Raw genomic sequence first — 14,565 nt, forward strand, 5'->3', positions numbered from 1 at the left:
TGGGACAGCACACAGGCCCAGGATCCAAGCCCCACGACTGTCCTTGGGCTTTCTCCAGGCTAGAGCTCTACCATTTGAGTTATAGCACCATTTCCAGCTATTTCTATGTATGTGATACTGAGGAATTGAACCTGGGTCTTCATGCATGCTAGGCAAGCACTCTACCACTAGGCCAAACTCCCAGCCCCTGGGTACATTACTTCTTGAACATTGTTACCATTTCACATGTTTTTCTCCCAATTTTCCTCCCCCAACCTGCCATTTTATTGTTGGTGATTTTGCTTAAATTCTTTCATAAAACTCATCTACAAATGAGAAATTAAAAGGTGATTTGTTAATTCTTGTATGGAACATAGATTTACTCAGATGAGTTAAAATAGTTTATGACCTTATGGTTAGATTACTAAGATAAACTTTCACACCTGTTTTTTGTTTTGTTTTGTTTTGCTGATCCTAGGGCTTGTACACAGGGCCTGTACTCTGTCCTTGGGCTTTCTCAAGGCTGATGTTCTGCCACTTGAGCCACAGTACAACTTCTGGTATTTCCTATATATGTGGTACCCAGAAATTGAACCCGGGTCTTCGTGCTTTCTAGGCAAACACTCTACCACTAGGCCAAACTCCCAGCCCCTATATACCTGTTTTAACTCAGAATATGACTGAACCATTCTTTCATTACGAAGAAAAGTAGCAGAACACATCAGTATCTAGTATAATGAGGTAAGATTTATCTCTCATGGAGATCTAAGGGAAAAACAAGTAGATTGGAATAAGGAATGGTTATTAGTAAGTGTTTTGGGAAAGAAGCTTGTATATATTTAAGCTTGGGAATGGATATGTTTTTTTAGTTAAAACTATCACTATTAAGCATTTCATATGATCTGCAAATGAGAGAGGGGAAGAGAGATCAAAAGAGAAAATTAAGAAAGGTAAACCTAGTATCTTTTCTTGAATGTTGAGGCAGTGAGCACAGAATATATCTTTATATTGATTTCCATCTTTTTTCTTCTTTATGCATTTTTTTATAACTCATAAAATTTTGTTTTTTTCTTTCATATATTTTTTATTGTAATTAATAAAAGGGTTACATTATATTCACCAGATAGAAGGTGCATTACTTCGCAAACATTGATACCCTTTCTCATGTTTTGGCCCCCATTTTCCTACCCCCCCCACTCCTCATCTTCTTTTCCCCTCTTCCCTATCCTATTTCAAATAACCGAATAAACATATATAGAATATATCCAATAACCAGGTGAAATACTGTAACAATATGAGATAATCAAGGGACAGCAAAAGAGATGAGAGATAACACAGTACATTAAGGACAACAATCACTCATTATACGGCTTTTGTTTCTATATCCTGGAGGTCCTTTCATTTAGCGTCATATTATATGGCCTTATGTATCTAGGTTTTGCTCTATTGTAAATCTCTGCTAGGAGAGCCCAAGGTTTCTACTGGTTATGACAAATGAGGGAAACGATTGAGCCTATGTTCCTTTGAGTCTGGCTTACTTCACTTAATATGATTTTTTCTGTCTTTCCATTTCCTTACAAATGATATATTAATTTAAATCATAGATCGTTTCTTAATCGGGAAGACTTCTATTGGATTTGGCTCAAGTTGTGTGTAACTGCTTTACTTTTTTATTTTAAGTTGTATGTCTGTATCTTTGTTTCTTTAAACTGTGTTGGATATATTATCATCCATAGTTCTTTGACAAATTTTTGTTCACTTGTTGATAACAGTGTGTAGTCAAGATTTTAATAATAAAGATTTTTTCCCCCTAGAATCAGCTAAGTCAGTGTACTAATGCCCTGGAGAACTCAGAAGAGCTATTAGAATATGCAACAAGGTCATTGGATATAAAAGAACCAGAAGCATTTTCAAAGGTATGAAAGAAACCAACTTAAAAAAACCCTATACTAACACCATATTTTTAAGGGGTTTATTTCTTTAGTTTTGAATTTGCTTAGTCATTTCTAATGCTGCTAGCTGTTGATTTATTTTGAAGCTGACAATTAGAAGTATAGGTTCATGGATAATTTAGGTCAATTTTCCTTTAAAATTCAGCTGAGTGAGCTTATTGTTTCTTTCACCTGTATTCCTGCTGGTAATTTGTTTTAAAGGTACTTATATACTTGAATAGAAATGAATTCCCTGTTTTTCTCTATGACATGATTAGGGAAACACCATCCCTTGATGCGTATAAGCCTTGTGAATTAGTCAATTTTATTATAGGAGACAAATGTGTCATTGTTTAGCTCAAATAATTGTTTTATTAAATTATGAAAATGGAGGTCCTTGTTTAAGAGATATGTTTGGCATAAAAATTAAAGAGTCGAATAAGAAGCTTGCTAATTTAGATTTTGATGTTTAAGGAACTGTCCATTCTAAATTCTAATTCTTATTTTAAGTAGGGTAACTTTTATATAATTAGCAGTTCATCAAGTTGAAATTCAGGGATGTAGCATGTATCAAGACAATGTAAAAGAATTGGAAATTCTGTGATATCACTAGCAGACTATTAATAGGTAGTTATCAAAACAAGATTTAGCTTTGCTGTTTTTATTTTATCTTTGTGGGCTATGTAGTGAGATGTATTTGTGTTAGGAAAGTGGCTGTATTTATATTTAGTCAGTATTTTCATTTTGTGATTTTTTTTTTCTGTGAACTTGAAGATAGAAAAAACTTCCTTGGGGGGGGGGGCAGAATTTGACTAGTGATAGTGCTAGACTAGCACTCACAGAGACCCGGGTTTGATTCCTCGGTACCACATACATAGAAATAGCCAGAAGTGGTGCTCTGGCTCCAGTGGTAGAACTCTAGCCTTGAGAAAGCCCAAGGACAGTGCTCAGGCCCTGAGTACAGGCCCCAGGACTGGCAAAAAAAAGAAAAGAAAAGAAAAGAAAAAGCTTCCTTGAAAAATTTTAGCCTAAGTCTTTGCATTATAAGTTTGAACTTTAAAAGTCAATTTCTTTTAACAAAACAACTCAAAAATAATCCGGTATGGTAATTGATTCCTAAATTTGGAAGTGAATTTTAAAGCAATGTCCCTTGTACTTGGTAGGACTTATGTAGTATTGTAGTCATGTGAGGCATGATGTGTCCCAGGACACTTAGGTGATAACCTTAAATACCAGGCACATAGCCACAAGCACACAGAAAGCCAACATGTCACAGAGTTCATAGACAGTAGGTAATATTCTGCATTCACAAGTTTCTCAGAAGCTGTTGACTGTCAACCACAACATGGTACTGCTAAATCTTTAGGCTTTTGTTTTTCTGTTTTCCAGTTGTCAATGGATTTCCCTTATAGAAGAGTAGGGCAGCTGTTAGTGACAGGCATATCATGACAGTGGAAATTAATAAATGACAGCCTGAGAGTGAGGAAGAAGGTTAGTAAGTGTAGACCTAAGTACTATAAAGTAATTGAATTAAGCTGCATTTAAATAGATGCTGTTGCTTGGGCAAGCTATGATAAAAATTTATTTCTTGGAGTCATCTCTTGATTTTTTTTCAGAATTGTTCCCTTCCTCTCTGATACTATATATCCTCATTTTCCTTTGTTCTTTCTCAGCTTTCTTAATGAAAAATTCTTTTCCTTAAAACTTTTCCCAACAGAATTAATGCACCATCTATCTGGCAAATATCATGTAACCCTTCTATTAATTACAATAAAAAATACATGAAAAAAAACCTTTTCCCAACAGATTGGAAGGTTTTGATTAAGTAACAGTTACATTTATTTTCTTAATTTGTCACTTTGCTTTCCTATTCTTTTGGACTTGCACTCCAACATTTTGTGGTACTACTTAGCAGCTTAAATCATTGGAAATACAGTGCAAGGAACTGTCAGTCTGTCCTAGACATAGTATGAATTTGTTAAATAAAAATGCTTAGCTCATTTATTTTCTTTGTACCTCCAGATAATGTCTAGGTATGATTTGGTTTCAACTCAGAAACTAACTTCACTTTTCTTAGCTAGTTGCCTGGTCTGCTGCCCTGCTTCCGATAACTAAGTTGCTAATGAAATAGGAGAGATGACTTTTGAAGATGATTAGACTAGCTGTATATTGTTAGATATATTGAAAAAATAAATTCCTTTGAGGCATACTATTTGTGAATATTCCGTATTAAATTTCTTAAATCCAAGTAATATATGAGTAGTTGATGGGGAAACACCTTGTCTAAAACCTAGGCATTCTATCTCCTTGTATTTTGTTTTCTTCAAAAAGAGCATTTCTAGGCGTGTGTGTGTGGTGGGGGTGGTTCTGGAGTTTGAACTTGGTCTTGTACCTTGCTGCTCTACCACTTGAGTCACACCTTCAGATCTTTTTACTTCTTTTTTTTTTTTTTCCCCCAGATAGGGTCTTAGGCTAGCCTTAATTACAGTCTTCCAGTATGCATTTGTGCCTAGTTACAAAGTGAGTGTACACAGAACTGTATTTCAACATTTATTTCAAGTTACTTAATATAGTTTTATGACAAATAGGTTTGTGTCTTTTTTGGGAAAAATACTTTTTAGGAACAGGTAAATATATGTATAGGAAAACACAAAACTTGTGCCTGAAGCAGTGTCTTACACCTATACTCCTAGCTACCCAGGAGGCTGAGATCTGAGGATCATGATTCAAGGCCAGCTGGGGAACTAAAATCCATGAGACACTTATCTCCAATTAAACACTAGAAAACTGAAAGTGGTGCTGAGGCTCAAGGGTTCAGGCGGTAACCTTGAGCTCAGGGACTACTCTCAGGCCCAGAATTATAGCCCCAAGACCAACCAAAAAAATAAATAAAAGAAAGAAAAACACTAAACTTGTAATAAATCCAACCAACCAGTACATAACTTGGGTTTTGTAAAGGCTGATATTTTGCCCAAAGAAAATCTTTTTTTTTTTCTTTTTGTGCCAGTCCTGGGGCTTGAACTCAGGGCCTGAGCACTGTCCTTGAGCTATCTCAAGGCTACTTGAGCCACAGCACCACTTCTAGCTTTTTCTGTGTATGTGGTACTGAGGAGTCGAACCTGGGTCTTTGTGCTTGCCACAAGGCCAAACTCCTGGTCCTGAAAATCTTTTCCTATTATTTTTATTTTATTTTTTGAGTATTGTGGTTTGAACTCAAGTCCTTAGGTGGTAGACATTACTGCCAAGCCACTCTTCTAGTCCTTTTCTTTGCTAGTTTGTTGTTGTTCAGTGTGTATGGCACTCTATGCAGTGTGTGTGTGTGTGTGTGTGTGTGTGTGTGTGTTGTGTGTGTGTTAGTCTTGAAGACTGAAACTTGAACTCAAGGCCTGGTTGCTGTCCCTGAGTTATTTTGCTCAAGACTAGCTGTCTACCACTAGAGCTACAGAGCTACAGCCCTTATTCCAGGTTTTTTGGTGGTTTCAAGTCCTTTTTTGTATGAGCTGAAAAGCCCTGATCCAAAGACCCCAGCCTCCTGAGTAACTAGGATGACAGAAGTAAGCCCAGTGGTTACTATCTGTGTTGGTTGTTTTGAGGTAAAGTGACATAATTCCTGCCTAGCTTCATACCTAGGCTGAGATTCATTGATGTGATGCTTTCTGTCCTAGCTAAGATAACATTTATGAGCCATTATACCCAGCTTTCTGTTGAGCAGAGATTTTGCCAACTTTTTCATGGGATAGCCTTGAACAGGGTAGCCCACAATCTCAGCCTCCCAAATAGCTAGGATTATAGCTGGTGTCCAGCTAAAAGTAGCACTTTGAAACTGTCTCCTTTTCTGTTCTCTATTTCTTTAAAAAGAGAAAAATGATAACATCTAGCAGAAATTTACATACAACAAGGTTGTTGTTTATATCTTCAAAATGCTCGATAAAATTACAGAAGGAAATAGATTCTATATCTGTTAAAGAATAAAAAAAGTAAAGACTTAGTAAAATTCTGATTTAATTGTAATCAGCAGTTATGAAGAATTACTTGTGATTACTCCATGTACTTTTATTATAATTCAGCTTAAGGTACTTTAGTCTCAGATAACAGGTTCCTAAAACTGATAAATGACAGCTAGTTGGCAGGCAGAAACTGATACAGTTTTGGCTTGAGGCCAAACATTTGTGAGACCCTCATCTCAACAAACAGCTGTCTTTGCTTGTAATTCTACATAGGTAGGAGGATCCTGATCTGTGGCTATCCCAGGCTAAAAAGATAAGATCTTACCTGTAAAAACAAAGCAGAATACTAAAGTTCACAAGGCTAAATCATACCTCAAGTGCTAGAGTATCTGCTTGGTAAAGACTCTGAGTTCAATCCTCAGTACTACCAACAAGTAAAATAAAATGTAAAGCAACAAAGATAGAAAGAAGAATAAATAATAGAGGGACAGAGAAAGAGGATGGTATAAGGTAAAGAGGAAGAAAGGAAGGAGAAGGGGTCATCTCTACAAATCCATACAGATGGAAGTGTTGGCAAACAGGATTTAAATAGACTAGTTATGTTGCGCAAAGTAATATGACTGAGGCTTCTGAGAGGCTATCCAAGGACATGAAGAATGGAAATGGTAAGCTTTCGCTAAGGCTTCTCTGAAGCTCACCCAGTCTTGGGATCCTCAGTCAGTGTCTATTAAAGGAAGATGTTTAAATTACAAAGTATCACTCTGAAATTGATTCAGGAATTAAGATATCCTTTGGATAGCTTTCTGCTTTAGGCAAAGACATTCCAGAAAAAAAGTTACCTTTCATTATAAGTTTCAGCTTGAAATAAACCCTTTTAAAGAAATACATTGAGAATTTAAGATTCTATAGTCTTATTGCATAGAATAAATTTTCAACATCTAAAGAAAGAGGATCTATAGAATTTTCAGTTTTATCAATGGGTATTATATGCAAAAACAGGAGACAACAGTTTTTTCTAAGTTATCTGGCTTTTCATCTATTCCCTTTCTGGTTTTTCACAAACAGCCATAGTATATGAATTGGTACTATGAAGCTTGGGCATGAATATGGATTTGCACACACACACACACACACACACACACACACACACACACACACGACACCTTACTCGACAATATTGAAGTATAGTCAGTTTACAAAACAATAATATTCTTGGTAAGTAACATTTAAAACCTGTGAGGAAGTAAGATAAAGTAGTTCTAATGATCAGAGGTCAAATATAGATTAAGGTAATTTTGGAGTATATGCATTATATCAGAGACACACTTTTTTACATTTTTACTAGCACCAATTAGTTTCACAAGAGTTTCAGTTTGACATATCCATACATGCATACAAATACTTGGATCAAACTCACTCCCTCTGTTCCTTTCCATCCCTTCTCTTCTTTTTCCACTCATAGTTAGTAGGAGCTACCTCAGGCTGCTATGGGGTGGAGGTAGTTAGCTCTCTTAGTACAGCTAACAGCACAGAGATTAAAAAAACAAGCAGTCTGCCAGGAAAAGTAAAAGATCCTATGCTACACATTTTTAGTTTTCCTTTTTAAATACATGATCTATCATACTACATAACAAGGAGAAATGAGATGACTTCTGTAAAGAAATATCAGGTATAGAGGAGTCCCCTTTCCTTCTCTGAACATCTATATTAAAATCTTTGTTTTTAGTTCTGCTACTTGTAAGTAAAATTTTCATCAATATGATTGTCTAACTTGACATTTTTTTTTGCCAGTCTTGGGGCTTGAACTCAGGACCTGAGCACTGTCCTTTGGGCTCTCTCAAGGCTAGAGCTCTATCACTTGAGCAACAGCACCACTTCCAGCTTTTTCTGTGTATGTGGTACTGAGGAATCAAACCTTGGTCTTGGTGCATGCTAGGAAAGCACTCTACCACTAGGCCAAACTCCCAGCCCCTACCTTGACATTCTTAACTCTGATGTCAAACTAGTTTCATAACTTGAGACACATTCAGTTGCTTCTAAATCAGGTTGTTTGCTGTAGAATGGGAATTTTTAGAAATGTTAAGGACCAAATCTCTTAAAGAAATTAAGTCACAGAGTTCATTAGTGGTAATGCTGGAGCTGTGTAATATAATAATACCTTAAATCTCAGTTCTTTTCTTTTTCTTTCTTTCTTTTTTTTATTGTAATTAGTAAAAGGGTTACATGATATTTGCCAGATAGAAGGTGCATTAATTCACATACATTGATACCCTTTCACATGTCTTGGTAGTTCTTTTCTTTTGTTTAGACTGTTACTCAGACCAAAGTATTTGTAGGGTGGGGATAAATGTGACTCCTAGCAAGCAGAAACAGTGTAAGAACTGAAGAAGGAAACAAGAACTTTTGATACATATATAATTCAATTCAGTACTTATTAAGTCTTGTCATTACTGAACATTATGTTAGCTCTCAAAATAGAATGTAAGTATTCTATAAAACAGTCATGTTCTGTAACAACTCTGTTGTGCTGGTTAGTACAGTAGGAAATTGGATATATTACATGAAAATGTGAAGGGGCAAATGTATTTTTGTTGTTTGTAACTACAGGATCAAGTAATAGTTATGTCCCCTTACTAAATTCCTTCACATATAACCAAAGAGAGAAAAGATGCATATACAACAGGTTTAATTTGACAGCTTGTGAAACCACCTGAGGGAAAGACTCCATTCGAACAAGTATCTTTCTGGTCTTTTCCTTGTCCATTTCTGCTGTTACAGTTTCATTCTTTGGAGTAAAAGATTGTAGCACTGCAGCCCAGGTTTATATGCTAGTAGGTAAGCTCCCCAAATGCAGAGTCCTTGCTCAGTGAAGGCACATAAAGAAATTTGGAACAACCATTTTGAAGGAGTAAAAGAGATGTCTGAAGAAAAATTAGAGAATAGATTTGATGTGTACAAGAAAATCAGAATACATGAAAATGTGTTTCCCATGGAAAAAATTGTCCATTTTAGTTGAAGAAAACCAGACCGGATGAAAGTAGAGTTGGGTTTTGTTACATAATCATAAGGTAAGAAAAAAAGTTTAATCATCTATAATTAGTTTGAAGTGTTAAATTTTCCTCTTCTTAAGGTAATTTACATGGGATCTGGGTTTTCCACTATAATTCTAACATCACATTATGCAAGCTTATATGGACTATACAGATTTCCTGCAATTTATATTTTTATGAATATGAACTAATCAATTTTAGGGTTTATATCCTAACTTTTCTTGCATGTCACTGTCATTGAAACTTGCATGGAAAGCACTAACTACCTTCTTTCTCTTCTCCCTGATTTGCACCAAGGCTGCCAGACAGATCAAGGATAGGTATGGTATAAACCTATATTTTTATTTAAGTGTCAATATTGAAGTCAGAAATGAAATTCAGCAAGCTTCTTATAGAATACATAATTTCCAAATTAAAAAAATGTCCTCTGTATATTTTCTCAGAATAATCAGGAAGACTTTTGAAAACCATGTTCTTAAAGAACATAGTTATGGAGAATTTATACTTCCAAAAGAATTTCATTTCTGATATAATAATGTAGTTAGTTTTAGTTTTAGAATAGTTTTAATTAGTTATACCAACGGAAATGGAACTAGTTTAGATAATTTAAAGACGTATGTTCCAGCAATGCATTCTTCTGTTTTCCTTAAATTTAGATGTGATTTTTATTTCTTTGAGAAATTACAGTATTTTAAACTGTCTCCAAGGCCTGAAGCTCGCCTAGTCACTGCTGTCCTGTTTAACACTTTTTATTCTCATTCTGTTTGGTTCCTGATGCCATCCATCTCTTGCTCTTTCTAATGCCGCCACCATTATTGATTTCACTTGGTGGAATAAGAAAATTAGTAAAGATTTTAATTTAGGAGATGTTTCTCATTAGTGCAGTCGGGAATGAAAAAGGAATGTAGCACTTGCTGGAATAACTCATATATCAGAGCCTTGAAGTATTAGCTAGTCACAGTTGGACTGACTTAAAGCAAAAGAAACAATTTTGATATGCCTGACCATCACTGAGAACTATCGACCGTGAGATTATAACCATAACTTAAAGTTGTTCTGTTTTCATTTTTTTAATTTGAGGAGCACAGGTTTCCCTAAAAGCCACAGCTCTTCAAACACTACTGTGAAATCCTAGGTTTTCCTTGATCAGAAAATTCTTGAGGATAGTCAGTATGGATTGTGTGACCAGTGTCTGTTAATCTTGGCAGAAAATTTTGATTCTTTCATGGTTTTTTTATTTGATGAAAGACAAAGATTTGCATATGAGATAAAGCATTCTTAGCACAAATATTAAGTTCTACATTTATTATATGCATAATACTAGAAAGTGGGTAAAAATGTAGATCATTCTAAGTCTCGGCAGTGTTTCCTTTTTCTTTCTAGCTTTTTTTGAGACAAGTTCTTAAAATATTGACTCTCCTGGCCTTGAACTCCTAGATTTACGCAGTCCTCCTTTCTCAGTTCTAAATAGCTAGACTGCAGGTACATGCCTTTCTGTCCATTGATCATTAGAATTGGAAGGTGAAGCATATCAGTTACATGAAGAACAGTATATTTATTTATTTATTTATTTTGCCAGTCCTGGGCTTGAGCTCAGGGCCTAAGCACTGTCCTTGGATTTTTCTCAAGGATAGAGCTCTACCACTGGAGCCACAGCACCACTTTCTGCCTTTTCTGTGAATGTGGGTACAGAAGAATTGAACTCAGGGCTTCATGCATGCTAGGCAAGCATTCTACCACTAAGCCACATTCCTGGCCCCCTTTCATGACTATAGTCACTGAAACCTGATTTGCCTTTTCTTCTTAGCCCACCACTTGATTTGATTCCATTAGAATCCAGATTATCTCAGGAATCAAACTTTCTGAAAAGTCCACATTTTTCACTTTTTTTCAAAGCTTTTTTTTTTTTCTTTGCCTCACTTCCACCTACCAAATATTTGCTGCCTGTCAGAGGAGTTTTTCTAGGCCTTAAAGTTTTAAACTTGATTTTTAGCTTTATAGTCTCAGGTTTTTTGGGTATAGTTTCCCTTCTCCCTTGAAGTAAGTTGTAAAATCCCATCATTTCTTTTTCTAATATTAAAAAATAATTTGTGGGCCAGGAGTTTGGCCTAGTGGTAGAGTGCATGTCTAGCATGCATGAAGTCCCAGGTTCGATTCCTCGGTACCACGTACATAGAAAAAGCTGGAAGTGGTGCTGTGGTTCAAATGGTAGAGCTCTAGCCTTTGAGAAAGCCTAAGGATAGTGCTCAGGTCCTGAGTTCAAGCCTCAGGACTGGCAAAATAATAATGGCAATAATATTTGCACATATGTCATAATAACATTTTACCAAGACATATAGATTTTCAGGGAGAGTGTGTAACACAGAGCAGAAAACCAAATAGAAAAACTGAAAATATATGCAAAAACTTATCATTTGCTGTGATAGAATGTAGGCAGAAAAATAACAGAAGTCAGAAATGACACCAGTGGCACTTGATTGTAATCCTAACTACTCAGAAGCTGAGATCTGAGGATCCCAGTTCAAAGCCAGCTTAAGTAGACAAATCTGAGAGGCTCTTATCTCCAGTTAATAACCAAAGTAACAGAAATGGAGATGTGGCTCAAGTGGTAGACCATCAGACCTGAGCAGGGAGAAAACCTAAGCAAGAATGCAAGTTTCTTAGTTCAAGCCCCAGTACTAGCACTAGAGAGAGTGGGGGGAGGGAGAGGAAGAGGGAGAGGGAAAGAAGAGGAGAGGAAGAGAGGAGGAGAGGAGAGAAAGAGTTATACAACATCTCTATAACATTAAACATCACTGCTGGATACTTTTGGGTAGAAGATTGAGTTGAGGCACTGGAAATTAGTGGTTTTTGAAAGAAAGCATCATGAAATTAGACAGTTTGAAGAAATTAAATGTGTTTATATGTTTCATATTTATTTATTCTTTGCAAATATAAAGCTAGAATAGATCCTTTAATTCACTTGGTAGTGCTAGAAATAAACTGAGACTGTCAAAATGAATTCAAGCATAGCTAACTACTTGGGTCTGTTTAGAGAATATGTTTCAGATTTTCAGTTTGGGTTTTAAGCCATATTTGTCTAAACATAGCCAGTGTGAATTTTCTGTTTTGTTTGTTTGTTTGTTTTGTCAGTTGTGGGGCTTGAGTTCTGGGTCTGGGCTGGCTTTGAGCCATGATCCTTGGATCTCAGCTTCCTGAATAGCTTAGGAGTATAGGTGTCAAGACACCAGCGCCTGGCTGAAAATTTTAGTTTTTTGGAAAACTGCATTGTTGTGTATCTGAATTGACTCAAATATAGTTATGTTTTCATTTTGACTAAGAAATAGTCTTATTTTTAGACTTTGATAAGCCTTTCTAATGGATTTTGGGAGATACCTTTTTTGTGTGTTCATAATGATTAAATCAAGTTTTACAGATTTCAGATTTAAAATCATCTAAAATATTTTCCCCAACATTTCTGATTAATTAAATAGTTATCAGGATTAGGTACAAGCCCATATACTGATTCAGTGAATGTTTATTAAATATCTGTCTGGATATATAGAGCTCATTAAGAATTCTTCAGTATAGCCAGACACTGGAGGCTTATGCTGTAATCCTAGCTACTCAGGATCTGAGATCTAAGGATCATGGTTCAAAGCCAGCCCAGGCAGGAAAGTAAGTTCCTGTGAGACTCTTATTTCCAGTTAACCATAGAAGACTGGAAGTGGCATTGTGGTTCAAAGAGGTTCATGGCTAGCCTTGAGGGAAAGAGCTCAGGAATAGGGCTCACACCCCGAGTTCAAGCCCTTGACTGACAAAAAAAAAGTAATAAAAAATACATGGAGCTATACAGAACAACATATGTCAGATTTAGCTTTTATTTCTAGCTTCTTACTGGTATAATTTTATTTATTTTTATTTTGAGAACCAGCAGTTTAATGTAGTATATGTAATACTGAGTGTTATGTTTGGCATGGTAACTGTCCAGTCAGTATGAACTCTCTTTCCCATAAATTATATTTCAACATACAATGGTCCCTCACCTGTCACGGAATTAGGTCCCAGAGACCCCTGCCATAGGTGAAAATCCATGAAGTAACAGCATTATGTATTATCCCCTGCTATATTGCAGTTCATTTATTGCTTCTTCATGGATTTTTGCCTACCATGGGATCTCTGGAACGTAACTCTCATGATTGATGAGGGATCACTATTTACATTTGTTGTTGTTTTTAACTCGTGATACAGTGAAGCTGCAATAAGCATACCACGATACCACAAGGGATGACTGTAGAGCTACTTTCTTCTGGATAAAATCAAATATTAGTTGGTTACTCATTGTTAAAGTAATTATTTTTCTAGTTTTAAAATGAAGCAGCATATATTAAGTTTGCTATTTTTCCTTCCATGACAAGTGAATTCATCTTTAATACCATCTTTGATTCCTTGGCTTGACTTGGCAGACCCCGGTGACTAGGACTGGATTTGCTTTGTCCCTCTCACTCTTGTTTACTTCCTCTTACCTTGCATGCTAGGTGAATACATCCATGAATAGAACTCCTGTATCATTTTTGGACCAAAGAAGGAACTTGATAATCATTGTGGAAATTTTCTATAATGTGTAAAATTGAGATTAGAGATCAAATGATAGATTAATAGAACAAAAGCTCCTTTTGGCTTCCAGTTTTAATAGAGAACAGCTTCCTATGCTTTTGATGAAGTAAGGTATGGTTTGTTTTCATCTTAGTTTTGTTTTTTACTTCATACCCACCTCATACATTTTTATTTATGTTTTTCAGAACATAGAGTTTTCTCGTAACATCTAGCTGATCTGGATAGATCAGAATGATGACATCTTGCTAGTGTCATACTGACCACAGTTCTTTCCTTCACACCTACATCCTTTCTTTAATTTGGGGGCTCATCTGCCTCTATTCTTGTTGAGGTCACAGGGTACAGCTATGACTGTGAGAGACTTCATTATTTGGCATAGGAAAAGGAGTGAGGCTGGTATCAGGAAGTCAGTGAGACTGAGTATACAGAAATTGAGGTGAATGTTGGGTCTGCCAAAGATGACTTAAATATTGGACTTTTATTTCTTGTGATTTTATAGACATATACACTTTTATAAAAGTGGCTAGAATTAAGTTGTTAAATGTCTTTAAAGTTATTTTTTAGTTAATAGAATTTTTAAAAGAAAAAGCAAATTTCTCTTTCATTGTATATTTCCATTATAGTCTCTGAAATCATTAAAGTGAAAGAATTTTTATCTTCTCATTTTATCAATTAAGTAAGATTTTTTATTTCCATTCATTTATTTTTTTAAAAAGTATATTTATGTTTACCATAGAGTCACAATGGCTTCAGCCTTTCGCCTTTCTTTGAAACCAAAGGTCAGTGACAACATGACTCATTTAATGGTGGATTTCTCTCAGGAAAGACAGCTGCTGCAAACTTTGAAGTTTTTGCCAGGTAAATACATGTATGTACAGCTTTGGATACAACTTTCCTGTAAGATTTTTCCCTAATGCACATTGACGTGTAACTAGCAAAGATAGTGTGTATGTGTGTGAGAGTTTACCTGCATATTCAATTAAAGAATAGCTTTAGTTGCTAGTTCTTTTTATAGAGAATTACTTTTATTGGTTGTAAGACTCCCTTTTACGAGTGCCATTA

At 35.7% G+C, this 14,565-nt stretch overlaps 1 protein-coding gene across 7 annotated transcripts in view; it reads left to right on the forward strand.

Annotated features, from left to right (window-relative positions):
- The window catches only part of Fsd1l (fibronectin type III and SPRY domain containing 1 like), a 70,540-nt gene that overhangs the window by 15,767 nt on the left and 40,208 nt on the right, over positions 1-14,565 (forward strand). For 5 of the 7 annotated variants that reach the window (XM_090330371.1, XM_090330372.1, XM_090330374.1 and 2 more), the window contains 3 exons: positions 1,794-1,895; positions 9,205-9,227; positions 14,240-14,361. In XM_090330371.1, the coding sequence (XP_090186497.1) occupies positions 1,794-1,895; positions 9,205-9,227; positions 14,240-14,361 (247 nt within the window). Of the gene's footprint in view, positions 1-1,793; positions 1,896-3,347; positions 3,402-9,204; positions 9,228-14,239; positions 14,362-14,565 lie in introns of those variants that run through there. The other 2 variants (XM_090330375.1, XM_090330376.1) reach the window with 2 other exon arrangements.

Source organism: Megascapheus bottae, chromosome 3, assembly GCF_031878675.1.
Source record: "Megascapheus bottae isolate mThoBot1 chromosome 3, mThoBot2.hap1, whole genome shotgun sequence".
In the NCBI taxonomy this organism is placed as follows: Eukaryota; Metazoa; Chordata; class Mammalia; order Rodentia; family Geomyidae; genus Megascapheus; species Megascapheus bottae.